We start from the raw sequence: 16,796 nt of genomic DNA on the forward strand, positions 1-16,796 counted from the left end.
GTGCAATTAATCTAACATCTTCAAGTGGATTTGTTCGCGAGAGCTTTCAATATGGCAAACACCTGCAAGGTTAAACCCACCCCTCCGCCTAAAAAATTAATATACCGCACCCCAAAAATTTTCAAGCTTTGAGATTTTCAGAGGTTGACAGGTATGCGGGTGTCACAAGATTTTGGACCTCATCACCGCACAAAGACTATGGCTGTACGCTAACATAGCTGGTAACTCACCCGCATTAGGCAGGTGTCACAAGATTTTGGACCTCATCACCTAATTTTTTCAAGAAAGTACATTCTTTGTATCCCCCCGCATTGTCTCTCTTGGGTTATTTTCTCATCTGTATTCCCCGATTTCACAAGATTTCTGTGCAATTTGGGTTAACAACTCTGAGCTAGGGATCTGGTAGTTTCAAAAAAAGCAGATAAAACTACCTCTGTATAGCTTTATTTGAGTCGGATCCAGTAAAGATGTCGGTTGCGCGATATAAAACCATGTTTGCAAAAATGGTTTGTTTTCTCTGCTATCCGCCTTGAAATTCAAACGCGCTCTTCGGTCAGCGGAATTTTGCTATTCGGATCGGATGATATGTGAGGAACAGGAACATAGTTTATTGATCCACAGGCAAACCAATACCGTGGGTACTAGAGCCTACGGGCTTCTCACGTCCAGTGACGCTCAGCCAAAATGCCATGACGACATTTGAGTAACTACGCAGCTGCTTTGTCTCCTATTATCTTTGTTCTACAAAGGAGTTCTTTTGTCTCTATTCTTCTCGTTCTTTGTGTCGAGGCGCGGATATTGTTCATTTGCCCAATCAAATTGCAGCTTGTAAGAGCTGCGTACTGACCCCGACATTTCGGCTTAGTGTCACTGGACGAGAGGAGTCTGGAGGCTCTGGTACCCAGGGTAGCAGCCCAAGGCTGTAAGAATAGAAATTTTAAAGTTTTTTTTTTACTGTCGTGTCGTATTGCAACTGGGGATTGCATTTAAGAAAATATCTTTGGGCCACGCCCCTACTGATTGTTTCCTTATAATTTTTTTTAAATATGGGGGGGGGGGGGGGGGCGGGAGAGTTGGGGGCTCGTACCCAGTGCCCCACTCCACGAGTCCCTGCTACGGCCCTGTTATTGTAAATGATAAAGAACTGAGCTTGAAATGTCGTGTTTGAGTCCTCCAATATACCTTTTGGTATTGGGGTGGAGGTGGGTGAAACTGCTGGTGACCTGCTTGCAAAAATTTGTGGGTCGTGTTGCGTAACAGATGAATCCTACTCGGGTATTCAGGGCGTCATGGTAAGCGTAAAGATGCGGCCAGGATTTTCTCCTTCTCCGACGTCATTTCCCTGTGATAGTATAGGAAATGAGCGCTCTGCAACTGGTAAGACATGATGAATATTTGATCAACCATGGTGTCGCTGTCTCCATGTCTACCCCTAAGGAGTAGGAGGAACGGAAGGGCAAGAGAAACCATCCTTTTCGGGAGGTAATCCTCTCAAAATAATGCAGTATGAAAAACACATTACTTTAAAGAAAGTTTTGAGTCCCAACAGGTCGATTTTTTCATAAGATCTCTACAAATTGTATGTCTGGCACCTATGTTCATGTGTTTAAGCATGTAGTACTAGTTAATAATTTCTATCGTGTGTGGGGCAGGGGGAGGGGGGGGGGGGTAATTCACAGGTGATGATCTAATTGGAGATTACACATTTCAGCACGTAAATGTGAATATATTTATTCGCTAATGGATACACAATTAATTAGCCAAGACAATCTCTCTTATCCACATTCACTCTCAAGTGAGAAACATAAGAGTGTAAACCAAGTGAGATATTTACAGACTGTTGTCTGCCTAAGGGAACCAACCGTCGACCAAGAGTGTCCATATGCAAGCCAGAATACAAGTAGTCATAAACCAGACGCATGTGTTCTTTTATCTTCTGTTTTAGTTACATAAGGCTATATTTAAGGCTTTCCCCAGAGTCCCACATGATAATACCTGATTGCAAGGGAAATGGCAATGCCCGAAGCTTACAAAAATAAAAAAATAATAATAATGAGGGGGGTTCTGAAAGAGATTTAAATCTCTGTTACTGAGACCACAAAAACTGTTTTGAGGATCCAGCCTTGGTTTCCTGGACAAAGTAATAAGTGTGAGAATCAGTCGCTAAAGGCAACGAGCCAAACTGTGTTGCCAACTTGCAGTCGGTATTATCGTGTGCAGCTTAATACAAATCCATGCTATTGCAGCCATTGGAAATCAGAAGACAGGATAGCCTGGCTCAAACAACAGGACTACTGATGCAGAAGTGGGGTGGTCTAGTCATCTCCTTGATCTTCCTGATTTTCAGAACTCCAGAGCTGTAAACAGAAGACATAAATCATTGGAGAGGCAAAGGGGCGGAATACATAGTAGGCTATGATCATGCCCCCTTCTCACGCATTTTTTTCCATTTTATCATCATTTTTTTTTTTCATTTTGTCATCTTGGGGGTACTCTTACTGGTGGTAGGATTCCAGATGTAAGAACTTGGCAAAAAGTAAAAAAAAAAAAAAAAAAAAAAAAATCAAACACACATAAATGACTGGTCTAAAAAAATGATTACAATCAATTTTCCAACAAGACTACATAATTGCGTATGTGCAAACACATTTTAAAGAGGCAAAAGAAGACACTGCATGGCTCAAGAGAGATGGACACAGAGGGCCATTGTTCCACACTTGTTTTAGAAGTATTTAAATGGCATTGCTATCACATTTTATTGGTTTCAAAATCCCGACCGACTACCGACCGTTGGTGGTCTGCAAACCAACAATAACTTTAATTTTATACAAAATATATTGGAAAGTTCATTAAATCGCTTCATTGCCACAATCAAAATGTGAATTGGAACAGCTCTGTCTGTGGCATGGGCAGGGTAGTTTGACACAACATTTATTACACTCACCGTCAGGTTATCCCGTAAAAGCTGCATAATAAGTGTGCTATCCTTGTATTGGTCCTCGTTAAGCGAATCAAGCTCAGCAATAGCGTCATCAAAAGCCTGATAAATGTACAAATAACTTAGGGCAAGTATCGATTTTTTTGACACTAGAAACTGGAGAATCACAAACATAGGTGCAAAATAGTTACAAATCAAGGGAAAAAAATTCATTGTGTGTTACTCAGCAATATGTGATTGGGGAGGGGGTTGGGGTGTGGGGAGAGAGAATTCAAATTAGCCTGAAATTTCATTCCCACAAAGATATCCAAAACCACCCCAAAAAATCCCTAAATTAAAAAACCCCAAAGATACTGGACAAATGCTTATTCTAGTGCAAAGTTCCAATTTATATGACAACTGCACACATCACATTGAGTTGAATAGCAGTACATTACTGACAGCGCATGCTCTTCCTAAATGTTACTAAACGTCTAATGTAGGGTTAACTTTTGAGCCATAAAAATACCCAAGATATTATTATTCCCCCTACTCTGAAGGAGTATTCAGCTCAAAAATATGTCAGGGTGCTAATCGTGCTCATATCCAAGCCGCAGCCTCCATGGGAAATTGAAAATTTACATGCATTTGATATTGTCAACAAATAGAGAGTAAATTAAAAAAACACACAAAAATAATGACACTTGGCCACATACTGAAAAACACTAACCACAGAAATAATCATTTTCAAGTAGTTAAATTGTCTGACCACACAGAGTTCAGCATTGCTTAACAAATTTCATTTGCATTTAAACACTTGACAGATTTTTCTAGTATACTAGCAAATCTCTTGCCTTCAGTTCTGCTTTTTTGTTTTTGTTTGGAGTTTTTTGGTAGAATATAGAATCAGCTTAGAAAGAATTTCAAGCATTGTGACATTTTTTTACTAAGTAAAAAAACAAATTTTACATACCTGCTTAGCCAGTTTGCATGCCTCCTCCTGGTTTTCCTGAATCTCATAGTGGAAAACAGAAAAGTTCAAAGCCAAGCCCAGGCGGATAGGGTCAGTGGGGGCAAGCTTGCCGTCTCCTGTTTCAGCAGCCTCCTTGGCTTCCTTGTAAGCCTGAAGAGCTTTCTCAACCACCTCTGTACAAAATAAATAAACACGATATATAATCAGCAATAAACATAAGTAACAAGAGTACAAGGGCAAAGCAGAGCAGCAACGTCTACAGCCATACCAGTTTAAATATAAATAAAGTAAGTATAAATGTTAAGTATAAGGAATGACCAAAAGGGGTGTGGCTAACCCCAAGGGGGTCGGTTCCTAGAAAGTAGGTTAGTGCTAACCCAGGCATAAATGCGCGGCTATCTTGACATTTGATTGGATAAAAAGGGCATTCATCCCTAGGTTTGCGCTGTCCTGCTTTCTAGGAACCCGGCCCAGTTTTCTAAATGCCTCTATATTGCACATCCAGTCCAAGTATTTTAAAATCGTATATTCAGTAAGTGGCTACTTTGCGGCATTTATACCATAGGGAGCATTTTTTTCCAAAAATGTTTTACAAAAAAAACACCCTTCTAATAAGGACACCCTGTTACTGTGATATTCAACATTCTGGAAACTCACGCCAAGAGTTTTCAACTGGTAAACTGTTTTCTGGGTTCGTCAATTTATTTAGCTGAATTTCATTTGCTGCTTTTCAACTGGTATTAGTGCTGGTCAATGAAAACAGACATTTTGAATGACAGAAGCCAAAAGATGACTAAGGTGTTGCAGAACATTGAGAACTGCAGTTAAATGGACAGCGGTGTCTTTATTTTGGGGCTCCACTGTGCTGTTTACACATTGCTCTTACATGCACATGATTTTTGAATTGGAAGCTAAGCAGGAAAGCAAGTTTGTCTTGCTCTTGTTAAGCATGAAACAATCAAAGGCTCCGTGAGCAAACCCCTGAATGCAAAATTCAGTTTTCTAGTAATTTTCTTGTGTGCATAGAAGATATACAGGATACTGAACAAAGCATAAACACATCCAAGATGCTGAGAATACATAAATATGTCCTTATACCCCCTTTCTTTTTGATGTCATGACACACCAAGAACAGTATAATTATTATTATTATAAAAATTAATTTTTTTTAAAAAAATAGCGCTATCAGTGGAAATCGAACCAGGGTTGCTGCGGTCGAACAGAAGTGTCAGCAACGCTTTACTAACGAGGCATTGCTGAGTAGACTTGTAACTAAAATTACTTTTAATACTTTTGTATCGTACCGTTCAGCATACTCTTTCCGGAAACAAAATAAAATATCTGCAATATCACGCTACTGTCATACAATGTGTTGCATGTTATTTGATGCATAAGTGGGGGCCATGTGTTTGTAACAAGTTTTGTTTGATATTTATTTAAACAAGTTTTGTTTGATATTTGCACAATGTCTTGGTGCCCTCAAAACAGCAAAAACTGATTTAACATGATTTCAATTTTTCGATAAACAATGAATGCCACATACACATTGCAGTTTTGAATGTGTCTTTTTTATTTTCTAGTTTTTGCAAAGTAAGTGGGCAAGATTGCCAAAAACAACACATTTTTTTAAGTAGCTTTAAACCAATAGCTAACATGTACAGTAAGCAGGATTTAGCATTTTTCTAAAGAATGGATGAGAACTGAAAGGGAAGATCATGAAAAATATGGGAGGGGGATCTAAAAGGTGTGATATAGTGGTTTTCAAAATCCAGTGTAACACAGCGACGTAGACAGGATTTTTAACAGGAGTTGCCCAAAAGGCCATTTCAATGCATTTTCTCCTGTGTTTTAGATATTGTCCCATATATTTACTGTTTCTTAGGCTTGAAGGGGGGGGGGGGGGGGGCCTGCCTCCCCCCCCACTGGCTACGCCCCTGCAACAAAATGTAGTTGTTATAATGTTATAGTCTAGCCAAAACAAAAAAAGAACAGAAATTACAGTGTATTAGTACTAAATAAACTAAATAGTATTATAAGGGTTTTTCAAAACCACTCTAATGTGACAATCTCTTTAGAGATAACAGATAACAGCAATTAGATGTGAATACATTTATTAGCTAATGAATACACATTTAATTAGCAATGACAATCACTCTTATTCACATTTACTCTCAAGTAAGAAACGTAAGAGTGTAAACCAAGTGAGATATTTACAGACTGTTGTCTGCCTAAGGAAACAACCACTGCCAAAGATTTCACACATATTAGCCAGACTACGTGAGCAAGAGAAGGCATGTGTTATTTTATCTTTGTTTCTTTCAATGCGATATTAAGGGGTTTCTCTAGAATCCGACATGATAATACTAGGTTGTGAGAAAATATCAATGCCCTAAAACTAGCAATTAAACCAAGGGTGAAATTGTGAGAAGAGATTAAATTTCTCTAATTGAGAGACCCCAAAAAACTGTTTTGAGGATCTAGCAGTGGATTCCTGCACAAAGCAATAAGTTACAAAAGTAAGTCACTAAGGAAGCCAAACTGTGTTGTCTACTTGAAGTCGGTACTATTGTGTGAGATAGTAAGGCAACCTAATACAAATTCATGATATTGCAGCCATGTAAAATCAGAAGACAAGATAGCCTGGCTCAAACAACAGGACTACTGATCAGGACTACTGATGCAGAAGTGGGGTGGTCTAGTCATCTCCCTGATCTTCCTGATTTTCAGAATTCCAGAGCTGTAAACAGAAATGGGAATATTATCAGTGATGAACAGAGGGAGTACTCTGCTATGAACATCCCTCAAAAATCTTAATTTTATCTTTTTTTACTCCTTCCTGGTATGGTTCACTAAGGTCCCATCCTTGTTCTCAACATTTACTGAAAATCTTTATCTTACCCCTACAAAAACACCCATTTTCTTCAATTAAATTCCGTACAAATATCTCTTTCTCTTTCAACATAGAAAGATAATAATTTGTTATATCTAAAATCTTCAGGTCTTAGGTTTGAATTTTGAATGTTTTAACCATGTTTGGCACAGTTGGAGTGCGCTGTCAGACTCACCGTCAGATTATCCCGTAAAAGCTGCATAATAAGTGTACTATCCTTGTATTGGTCCTCAGAGAGCGTATCAAGTTCAGCAATAGCGTCATCAAAAGCCTGAAAAAATACAAGCAAATTAGAACATTTAGAACTTTTTCTTGATGCTAGAAGGAAAGTCAAAAGAAGCAGTAAAATGGAGGATGTGTATTGAAAGCATTTTCAGTTCATTCACTTAAGTGGTATAAAGCTTAGTATATCTAGCTTAGGGTGTTGCCATTCAATGAAATGAAAAACTAGCACATGTACGTTCATTTGACAAATTTAAAGGCCTCAAATATTTAATTGTTTTCTGTTAAAAAAAAGTAAATAAACAGGTTTTGTTTACTTAAACAGTGTTATCGTAGATTCTTAAACTAGACAGTAACTTTTCGCTTCTCTCTATGGAGAACTGAACACAATGAAGTTGAATAATAGATGAAAGTTTACTTTGAAAATTGTTCTTTAAACTCTTTACAATCACGTTTAAGTAAAATTTTACAACATACCTTCTTGGCTAGGTCACACGCTTGTTTGGAGTCCTCTACTATCTCATAGTAGAAAACTGAGAAATTTAAAGCCAAGCCTAGGCGGATGGGGTCAGTGGGAGGAAGCTTCGGATCTTTTTCAGCAATTTCCTGAGCTTCGCTGTAAGCTTTCATTGCTTTCTGAACCACTTCTGTACACAATATAAGTATAATAATAATAAACAAACAAACAGACAAAAAAAGGAGTTAAGATGGATATGGAAATGTGGTATGGACTTGTTTTATCTTAAAAAGGCTCTGTGGGTCAACTTGAATGCATATGTCAAATTCAATGATCATCATTTTTGAAAGGACTGTGTATTTTGTGATTATTTTGCCAAATCTTAAACAAGGACAATGTTGCAGAAAACAACCTGTCTTCGACAACGTCTCCTCACTAGATAAACGAGGAAACATCAAGAAAACGTTAGCATGCATTAGGGTTTCTTTAACATCATGTGTTTCCATCAGGCCTAAGAGTATCAAAATCTCTGGTTTTCCTGAGTGGTCTACTAACAATGCATTGTTTAGCTGTGTCACTTACCCTTAAAGCAGCTCTGTCAGCCACCAATTTGTCATCCTAGCATCTTTTTGGCCAGCGGAAAAAACCCATTTGCATTGCCCTATCGAAATCTTCTTTTGTATTTCAATAAAAAGTTTGTTAAGCCAAAGAAACTCAGAACTAAAATTTCGGAATTATATTTTGCAGCTTTTTTTTGGTAAATAATGCAAAGGAAAACAAAGATAGAGGTAAGGCTGACCATGAACCTTTAAGGATGATGTAAGTTCTACTGAACTGTGTAGATAGACTACTGACAAGCAGTGTGCTATCAGCCTGCTTGAAAATAACGTTTTCCTTTTAGCCTTGCATGTGTATATTTTGTGGCAGATATTAGTACACCTTGTGAAGTTGTATACTGTAGATATTTTGTGTATTTTGTATGATATTCTGTGATATCCAAAGTATGAGGAAATGATCTCAAGCAACAATTTGTATCTGTTGTTGCATGAGGCAGCTTGGTAATAATGAAAATGAGATTGTATTTAACAGATTCAATTTTTCACAGAAAAGATGTCACACAAATATGGAAACCAACCAAGTCCAACCTGTCACTTGAAAAATAAAAGAGAAGGTATAAAAAAAAGAAAAACAATTTTCATCAATCCTCAGTTATAAATACTTGGGAGAATATAGATCCTCTAAAAACCTCTTAAGACTGGAATGATGGTAAAGCTTATTTCAAGATTACATTTTCATAAATCAATCACTATTTTCCATATAGCAACAGGTAAAGGGGGCTTGTCAAAGAATACAACAATTCAAGTTTGCATGTAGTTCCTCGTAAGATAGATTCATTCTTTTCTTGTCGTCTCACCACAAGAAGACAATGCTCAGAATGCAGGTTTTCACAGGGAGCAAACAAACAAGTAAAAAATATTCACGAAAATTGTGAATACCATGTCGCTTCACAATCGTTGAGTTGGTCATATTTCCTTAGGATTTACGGAGTAAGGAAATTGATACTTTAGTTCGTGAGGCTTTGAGAGCAGTAAACAACTTTTTTTTTGCGAAAACTATATTCACCAAGATATTATGAAGCCTTTTACATTGAGTAAACGTCTTTGGCATAGACGAGTTTGAATCCAAAGGAAAATGTTCAGACAATTAGCTGTCATTGTCAAACCAAAGTCAATGCAACGCATTACTTTCGCTTTGATTTTCCCACATTTATTAGATCAAATAATGTCGGCATTGAATGATGAGCGTATTTGAAATGTTTCTACGGAGGAAATAGCGAAATTACGATGAAGTACAGAACAAAAGAGACATAATAGTTACTGCATTAATAGGCCAGTGTTTAAAAATTCCCTCATTCGAAAGGAAGGTTTGTACTTCTCGTCTTCCACCCTCCTCGAATATAACACGCAAAGAAACAAGTTGATATTACTGTGAGGAAAAAAATGCTTGAATGGGAGCGTTTATCGAGGCATTTGTCGGCGAGATAGTAGCACATTTTTCTAAAGAGGCTATCCGCAAACAATCCATTTTAACACACCCCAAAAGTTTGTAGTAAGCGTATATACAAGTACAGGAATAAGGTGGCGAAAAATACGTCGAAAATACAATGTACCTCTTCTTCTGTCCGCTCCAGCCACTTCTCCCTCGTATCTGTAGTAGTCTCCCTTCATTTTGAGATAGAACACTTTAGACTCCGTGCTTTGGGCATTAGGGATGAGTTTAGATTCCAAAAGTTTCTGTGGACATACGAAAGACGGAGTTAAGTTACCAGTTTACATGGAATTTACGCCTTCAAATTCGCTTTAAATCTTAAAATACACATTGGTGCAAATAGAGGAAGGGTTTGTTGTTTAATATCAAGAAGAAAAGTGGGAGGAATTGAGAAAAGAAAAGCGATTGTGCAGGGTGGGGCCGAATCAAGCGCCAAACAACAAGCGCCAAGTACTCACCAACACGGTCTCGCAAACTTCATTTAGTTCGTTCTCAATTGTTTGGCGATAAGTCTCGGTATTCTGCTTCTTCCTCTCTGAACCTTCAAGCTTTTGCTCTATACTGGAGATGACTCTCCATGAAGAGCGCTTAGCACCGACCACGTTCTTGTAGGCTACGGAGAGCAGATTTCTTTCTTCCTGCTCGAGAGTTTCCGAAATCTCTGTTGCTTCCTTCATCGCCTTAGCCATGTCTTCATATCTCTCTGCCTGCTCGGCGTACTTCGCCATCTGCACAAGCTCTTCCTTGCTCGCCATTGCTATGATCTATACTGGTGAGGTGCTAGGAGCGCGGAAAAAAGGGTTACAAATTAAATGAACCAGGTACAATCCAAGATGGCCGAAGGTAACGGCTCGCGAGGTCCTGGCGCGTGCCTTCGCAGGGGTTAACGTGACGTCACACCTCATTATGAATGCAAATCACTCATACATATTCACAAAATCATCAATTGATAAAGCATTAAAACTCTCGTTAATCTAGCCCCTGTGGCCTAGACACTCTTAAAATCACCCTAAGCCTCTTCACAAAGTTTTTATTTTGTGAAACTTTCACTAAGGAAAAAATATGTTTGTTTTCTTCGAAGTTTTATTTTTTTTTATGTAGGATTTCGCAATTCTAAATTCTGCGATAAGCATGATATCGAGGTTGCATAAATTTCCATTGATCGGGGTAAGGAACGCCTTGTCGATTCTATATTTTAGTTCACAAAAACTAGGTAGCTATTTTTTCTCTTATTTTCTGTGCTCTTGTGCATAGAGATGAAAACTAAGTAATCTTGCTGGTAAGGGAATCAGAACTTACAGGTAAGAGTATTTTTCTGATTTTTTTTTAACAATATAAGGTCAAGTAAGGAAATAATGTAAAGTACTTTCATCCACTTTGATTCAAAGAGTCATAAAAAAATCTCTATAGTTTTTGTTTTAATACAGAGATTTTTTAGGTTTAATGATCATTTAGTCATATTTTTAAATTCTGTCTCTCCATACCTTCAAGGTAAGAGTTTTCAGAAAGTAGGGGCACTTTGTTATCCTTAGAAACAGCATTAAACAATTATGGGCCCCAGACTAAAACAGAAGCAGAACAGGCGGCTCAAGGAACCCAGGCTCTTCTTTAAACAAATATACAGGCACGCACCTTGAAACTTCTGAGGGGTGTTCACATTTGTAGTACCAAAAAATGGTATTTTTTGACTGCCTTTTAATAAAAGTAGGTCCACTTTTTGGTGGCCAAGAGGTGCATGTGACCTGGCACACTACCCTGTGTATGCGCCTGAATATACTTGGAAAATGTCAGGAGTTGTCAGCGGCGTAGCCAGGATTTTTAACAGGGGGGGCCCAAAAGGGACTTTCAAGACATTTTCTCCTGTATTTTAGATAATGTCTCATACTTTTACTGTATTTTTGGCTGCTAAAAGGGGGGGCCGGGCCCCCTAGGCCACCCCCCTGGCTACAACCCCTGGTTGTGGAGTGGTTCCAAAACTAAGGGGAAGGGGGGAGAGTGTTAGGTTCAGTAGTTTTGACCGGGGAGGGGGGTACCTGGGTTTGACAATTACCAATTAAAATAAATACAGACCGTTTAAAAATTGTACAATATCGTCTTTTTTTTTTCAAGAAATTGATTTAACGTTTGATACATATTTAAATACATGTGAATGAATACAAACCTTTGAAAAAACTTTCAATTTGTCTATTTTCAAGCAAAGGATTTATACATTCAATGCTTGATACATTAAGATAGATGCGAAACACAAAAATGTTTTTGTAAAAAAAAGGCACATCCGCTCAGGAAAGTAGGGAGGGGGTGCCCCTCCTCTTCTGCCGCTCCTAAGTGTCCCACCTTTCTAGATACCATGGCATCAACACCAGGCAAGCTTGTACAGTATGTAGTAGTACGAGGAGATCTACTCAAGACGTTAGGGTGGCCCACAGGTGCTGTCTTAGCCCAAGCTTGCCATGCCTGCACTGCTGCCATCTGGATGTTTAAGGAAGATCCATCTACTTTAAGCTATACTGAAGACTTGGACAGAATGCATAAAGTAGTTCTGGAGGTAAGAAAATAATAGAAATCTTGTTTTGATAGACTGACTATTTCATATTTGTAAAAGTTGATAGATGATTTTCCTGTTTGATATTTATCTGGAAAGCCCAAGTATTGCTTTTCAAGTTTTTTTTTTTTTATTGAAGGTGTGGTGAATTGTTCCTAGAAATAATGATTTAGAAATATTGAAAAAGAGATTCAGGATCTGAATTTTTCCCCTTGGAACATCTTGGATCTCAATTATTTTAGAAAGTTAAGTTTTTGTTCTCAGATTCTGAAAATGGCCCTCTCGCTGATTCAGAATTTATTGGAAGCGAGCGATTTTAGCTTTCTCAGAAATTGCTTTTTAATTTTCATTACTGACCCGTCAGATACCAAATGAACAGTCCCTAATGTATGTGGGGCGGTACCAACAAAGAAGAATCCAGAGAGAGCTGGGCAGAGGCTATTTTCAGCCAATGTTTCTATAGAAGAATGACAGGTTTTCTATGTTACCCACTCTCTTCTTGTGAATCCTGGCTCCACGCCTTCTTGGAAGCATAAGAAACTTCACCAACTGTACCAACTGTGCATGGAAGGCTAATATGTCAAACCAAATCAAAAAGTGATACTAAATGCATATTTACTGCTTTTTTTTAACAAAATACAACCATCAGTACATTATTTTTCTCCATGATTCTTTCATTTCAGGCAAAGGACAGGGATGAAATAGAGAGTTTGTCCAGATCTCTGACTGTAGATTCCATTGATCACAAACTATGGATAGAACAACCAGAGAATTTTCCAACATGTCTTGCGACTAAACCATATGCTAAAGAAGATATACAAAAGTATTTCAAAAAATATAAATTATTTAAATAAGTCATACCAGTTTTTCTTGTTGTTTTAAGAATAATAAGAGAAAAAAGGAGAAAAGATATGATTTATCAGGTGGTAGTGTTGTCATCATTTAAGTAGCATAATGCTGAAAGGGAAGGGGTGGGGGGAGGGGGTATCCCTGCCCCCTCCCCTCCCACCAGAATATCAATACCTGTGCATCTCCCTCCCCTGCTGCTAACCTGGCTTTGCACATACTTGACGAAGTGAATGTGTTTCTGCTGTTTTTTTTTTAACATGTGAAGCAGAAACAGTTTTTGTTATAACAAGTTGGATAAGGAAGCAATAAATATTTCATAAACTTTACATTTTGATATTACAGACACTCAATGTATCAATGCCATACCATCAAATGTTATTGAATAATCAACCAAAATATTGTTGTTCAAATAAAAAAAAATTAAAGTAAATGTGAAATAGAAGAATGTCAGAAAGATTGAGATATGACTTTAGCAAGTTGACCCTGTGCAGGTATTTGAACTGGTCCCAGACCTCAACCTGTGTTCATGGATATCAAAAAACTGCCTTAAAAATACTGTAAAAAAAGAATTATTTCATATTTTCTCAACCAATTTGTTTGTTAAAGGAATTTGTTTTTGCTTAGAAAGTTATTTTTTAAAGAAGTATATGATTGATTACAAATTGTACTGGCAAAGTCATTTTATGCAAGAGAGAATTTTTAAACTATGTTATTATCAAACTGTATGTGTTGTCTATCTTTGTTGTATGTAAGCAAAAAATTTACTTGAAAATCCCACTGGTCCATCCTGCATCTGTTAATACTAAAATATCTTATGTATAAACATCTGTCATTCAAGAATATTCCCAGCTGTAGATTAATCAGAAAATAGGCTATGGCAAACATTAACCATGAGAAACATGATATCTTATTTTGCATATTTGTGTACAAATGGACACGCTCTTTATCAATGTAATTACTATATGAAGGGCCTTTATCTGCCTATGTTGACAAAACAAGTCTGCCTTTATTATCTAAGCAGTGCAAGAATAAAAAAAGGATTAAATAAATGGTATTTTTGTATGAGCATAAGCCATTGTTTATGTGAACACGGAATGGCGCAGGTCAGCTCATTGCTACACCCTAATATGTCAGCTACACCCATGTATGTCAGCTACACCCTAGTATGTCAACTGGTAAGGGGTGTTGCTTGCCCCCTTACCACTACCCCTTTTTCCACTGAGTACCATTTTTGTGACATAACAGGAAACAGACTTAGCACTTTATGGGCAGATGTTATCATGAACCAGCCCTAAACATTTTCAGCAGAGATGCGGAAATTGCAAAGTAAGTAACACATGGGGGATGTGTGGGGGCGTGGAGTACTCGCTCCAGCCCCTTTCGCGTAGGGTATAAAACCGAAAGAAGCGCGGACCACGCCCGTGAGGGTATATGGGACGGTAAAATGGCGGACGAAGAGGGGAAGAGGGCCGTGAAAAGGATGAAAAAAGAGGGGAGTTCTAAGATTTTAAGAGAGACGGATATAAGTGACGAGTTACTGGCAACCATCCCGGTGAAGGATCTAAATAATTTGCTGCGTGGTTTGCCAGAGGACGACGTATTTAAGCTAAAACAACGTAGAAGAACGCTAAAGAACCGGGGCTATGCGCAGAACAGCCGAACGAAACGTGTGCGCCAACGAGAAGATTTGGAATACGAGAGGCAGCAGTTAAAAGACGAGCTATTCATGGTTTCTAAGGAGAATGAGGATTTAAGAAGAGAAAGAGATGAAGCAAAAAGGAAATACGATTCCTTGCAGAAACTTTTAACAAGCAGAACGAAACAGATTGCAAGCCAAACGTGGTCTGGAGTCGTATCTACAGAGATCGACGATCAAATTGATGTCGTTGGAGTTGAAGAGAGTGAGCGTGCTGCCAGAGAGACTAAAACTTTACATGAAAATGGATCCGAAAAGCCAAGTAATCAAAGAGAGGATAAGGAAATTCAGGTGGATGATGGAAGCAACGAATCGCGCTAAAATCGCCGCGATTGTACAGGTTGTACAAGGAAGCTCCGCTTTGTTTACATCTCTTCGCGTCGCGGTGCGTCTAACACAGAAAAAATAATGCTACGATTTAGTGATGAATTGCTATGGAATCTAGATATTAACGTCCTATAGTAAGTATTTGAACGTTTTGGTTGGTAAATATATGAACAAGAAACTGGAAAATTGGGTAAATTGGTCGTAGTAAACCCGGAAAGCTCAAGCGTGAAACGTATATATCACAGATGTGTTATTGTCGTAGAGTATTCATTCATGGTTCGGTCGAACTCATTATCGTAAATAATTCTAGCAGATATTTGTACGGATTGTATTTTAGCAGGATTATATATTTTAAAGAAAACAGTTAAATTTTCTTTGTACATAGGTGTTTTAATGGTATTTTACCACATTGAATTCGCGTAAATATCACTGAGTTTTGGTGTCTTGTACCAATTCCTAGTAGTAGAACTAGCCTATTCATTGAATCAATGACTCGAGTAAACAACTTCCCCTTTCTTCTAAAACATTAGAGGTAAGGCATAGAAAGTGTTCAACCCAAGGGTGCAAAAGTGTTATTCCTTTTATGTGGAAATAGAATTGTAATTTGAACATCAAATAGTAAAATATCAATGGAATTCGTCTTCGTGTGTGTCTGGTTCTCTACTTTCGCGCACGTGTTTCGCGCTCTTGTTATGCTGAGTCACCATTTTATACCGATTTTAAATTCCATCTCCCTTTGAATTAAACCACCGGTTTCGTATCCTCAATAGGCAAACATAATCGCTATTAACCAAGCTCCATTTCTACGTCGTCAAAACTCATTTTAAGACTTTTACTAATTTTATTTGAAATTTTTACGAATTATGCCTCGTCAGCATAAATTATGCACCGCAATATACGACTCGGTGTCTTTGATGTCTTTTCTACTTTATCTCGCGAGCGAATTGCGGCAAAACTCCATGAAAAACGGTTAATGCGTGAACAAAAAGTTCTTTTATTTATTCTACAGTCATGAACTAATTTTAGTGCAAGATTTCGAGGCGTGGGTAGTTCTACTAAATTTTAGGCGGGATTTTGCGTGATTTTTGAGAGTTATAGGTGTTGCCGTGTTTTCGGCGATTTGTAGCAGCTGTCACATTTTGTTTTTTTTCGTCTGCATCGCGAGGGCGTGGGGACGCTGAAACTCTCTTTGGGCATGGTGAGCTCGTCAAAAAACCGGGTGAATATTCTAGATGCAATAAAGCGCTATTAATCAATCACCCCGCTCGCGTTGGATTTTTCTTTATGATAGAAAATAACACCTGTAGCGTAAAGAGAAGTTCGGGATTTCTTCATCAGAGACTAGAGAGATATTTGAAACGCCGTGTCTTTGATTGTCACACCACTTAAAGTGTTATTGTCTGCAAGGGCTCTATGTGTCTGTGATCAACTTGTGATAAATGCAGTATTAAATTGTGCTTTTTTCATAACCAATTTTACCCAACAATTGGCTCAGCAAAGACTTTCCGATCATTAAGGCGGTATATTTTTGCTTTCTGCCGCGGATTTTCCCTCACAGTGGTATCGCGTCGAGGTTGATTGTTGTAATTCGACAAGAGCCAGTAGAGTAAAAACCAACACGTGGCGAAGGTAATAAAGATTGAAGCGTGTACAATTGTCGCTGTTACATTTTTAGCAGACCTTTGTGTCTGTGCCTCTACAAAACAGGTCCTGCTGTGTGATTCATCGAAAGAAAAAATAAAGTGTTCTAGTAAGGATTATAAACATTACAAGGAACTCCGAAATCTACCGCCACACCTTAGCAGATTGTAATCTTTAAAAAAAACATCTCTTTTTTTAGAAAACGTAGTATATTTTTTTTTAAAAAGGACATT

At 38.0% G+C, this 16,796-nt stretch overlaps 3 protein-coding genes across 4 annotated transcripts; 2 read left to right on the top strand and 1 right to left on the bottom strand.

Moving 5' to 3' along the window:
• Positions 1–1,715: 1,715 nt before the first annotated feature.
• On the bottom strand, positions 1,716–10,397 carry LOC5514720 (14-3-3 protein beta/alpha-A). 2 transcript variants are annotated; one of them, XM_032384297.2, is made up of 5 exons: positions 9,967–10,397; positions 9,630–9,753; positions 3,891–4,063; positions 2,945–3,040; positions 1,716–2,357 (listed from the first exon to the last, which is right to left on the bottom strand). In XM_032384297.2, exons 1-5 carry the CDS (start codon positions 10,261–10,263, stop codon positions 2,316–2,318), a joined length of 732 nt encoding a protein of 243 aa, XP_032240188.1. In that variant the 5' UTR covers positions 10,264–10,397; the 3' UTR covers positions 1,716–2,315. The 2 variants fall into 2 exon arrangements, with proteins under 2 accessions (XP_032240188.1, XP_032240189.1); XM_032384298.2 differs by lacking the exons at positions 1,716–2,357; positions 2,945–3,040; positions 3,891–4,063 and adding exons at positions 5,985–6,627; positions 6,956–7,051; positions 7,480–7,649 and having other exon boundaries at positions 9,967–10,378.
• Positions 10,398–10,660: 263 nt separating this feature from the next.
• LOC5514751 (putative peptidyl-tRNA hydrolase PTRHD1) lies at positions 10,661–13,964 on the top strand. Its single transcript, XM_001634832.3, has 3 exons — positions 10,661–10,809; positions 11,851–12,053; positions 12,734–13,964. The coding sequence occupies exons 2-3, from the start codon at positions 11,856–11,858 to the stop codon at positions 12,902–12,904; spliced, it is 369 nt and encodes a 122-aa protein (XP_001634882.2). The 5' UTR covers positions 10,661–10,809; positions 11,851–11,855; the 3' UTR covers positions 12,905–13,964.
• Positions 13,965–14,292: 328 nt separating this feature from the next.
• Positions 14,293–15,563, top strand: LOC5514752 (transcription factor MafK). Its single transcript, XM_032384300.2, has one exon. The coding sequence runs from the start codon at positions 14,344–14,346 to the stop codon at positions 14,914–14,916; it is 573 nt and encodes a 190-aa protein (XP_032240191.1). The 5' UTR covers positions 14,293–14,343; the 3' UTR covers positions 14,917–15,563.
• Positions 15,564–16,796: the final 1,233 nt, after the last annotated feature.

The sequence above is a fragment of the Nematostella vectensis genome, chromosome 11, assembly GCF_932526225.1.
Source record: "Nematostella vectensis chromosome 11, jaNemVect1.1, whole genome shotgun sequence".
Classification (NCBI taxonomy): domain Eukaryota; kingdom Metazoa; phylum Cnidaria; class Anthozoa; order Actiniaria; family Edwardsiidae; genus Nematostella; species Nematostella vectensis.

Excerpts from the sequence above, each read along its gene's own strand:
- LOC5514752 (XM_032384300.2), top strand. The coding sequence starts at position 14,344 with ATGGCGGACGAAGAGGGGAAGAGGGCCGTGAAAAGGATGAAAAAAGAG.
- LOC5514751 (XM_001634832.3), top strand. The coding sequence starts at position 11,856 with ATGGCATCAACACCAGGCAAGCTTGTACAGTATGTAGTAGTACGAGGA. Across the intron at positions 12,054-12,733 it reads TGCATAAAGTAGTTCTGGAG|GCAAAGGACAGGGATGAAAT; the intron begins GTAAGAAAATAA and ends CTTTCATTTCAG.
- LOC5514720 (XM_032384297.2), bottom strand. The coding sequence starts at position 10,263 with ATGGCGAGCAAGGAAGAGCTTGTGCAGATGGCGAAGTACGCCGAGCAG. Across the intron at positions 9,754-9,966 it reads AAGTTTGCGAGACCGTGTTG|AAACTTTTGGAATCTAAACT; the intron begins GTGAGTACTTGG and ends GTATGTCCACAG. Across the intron at positions 2,358-2,944 it reads TTTTACGGGATAACCTGACG|CTCTGGAGTTCTGAAAATCA; the intron begins GTGAGTGTAATA and ends TTCTGTTTACAG.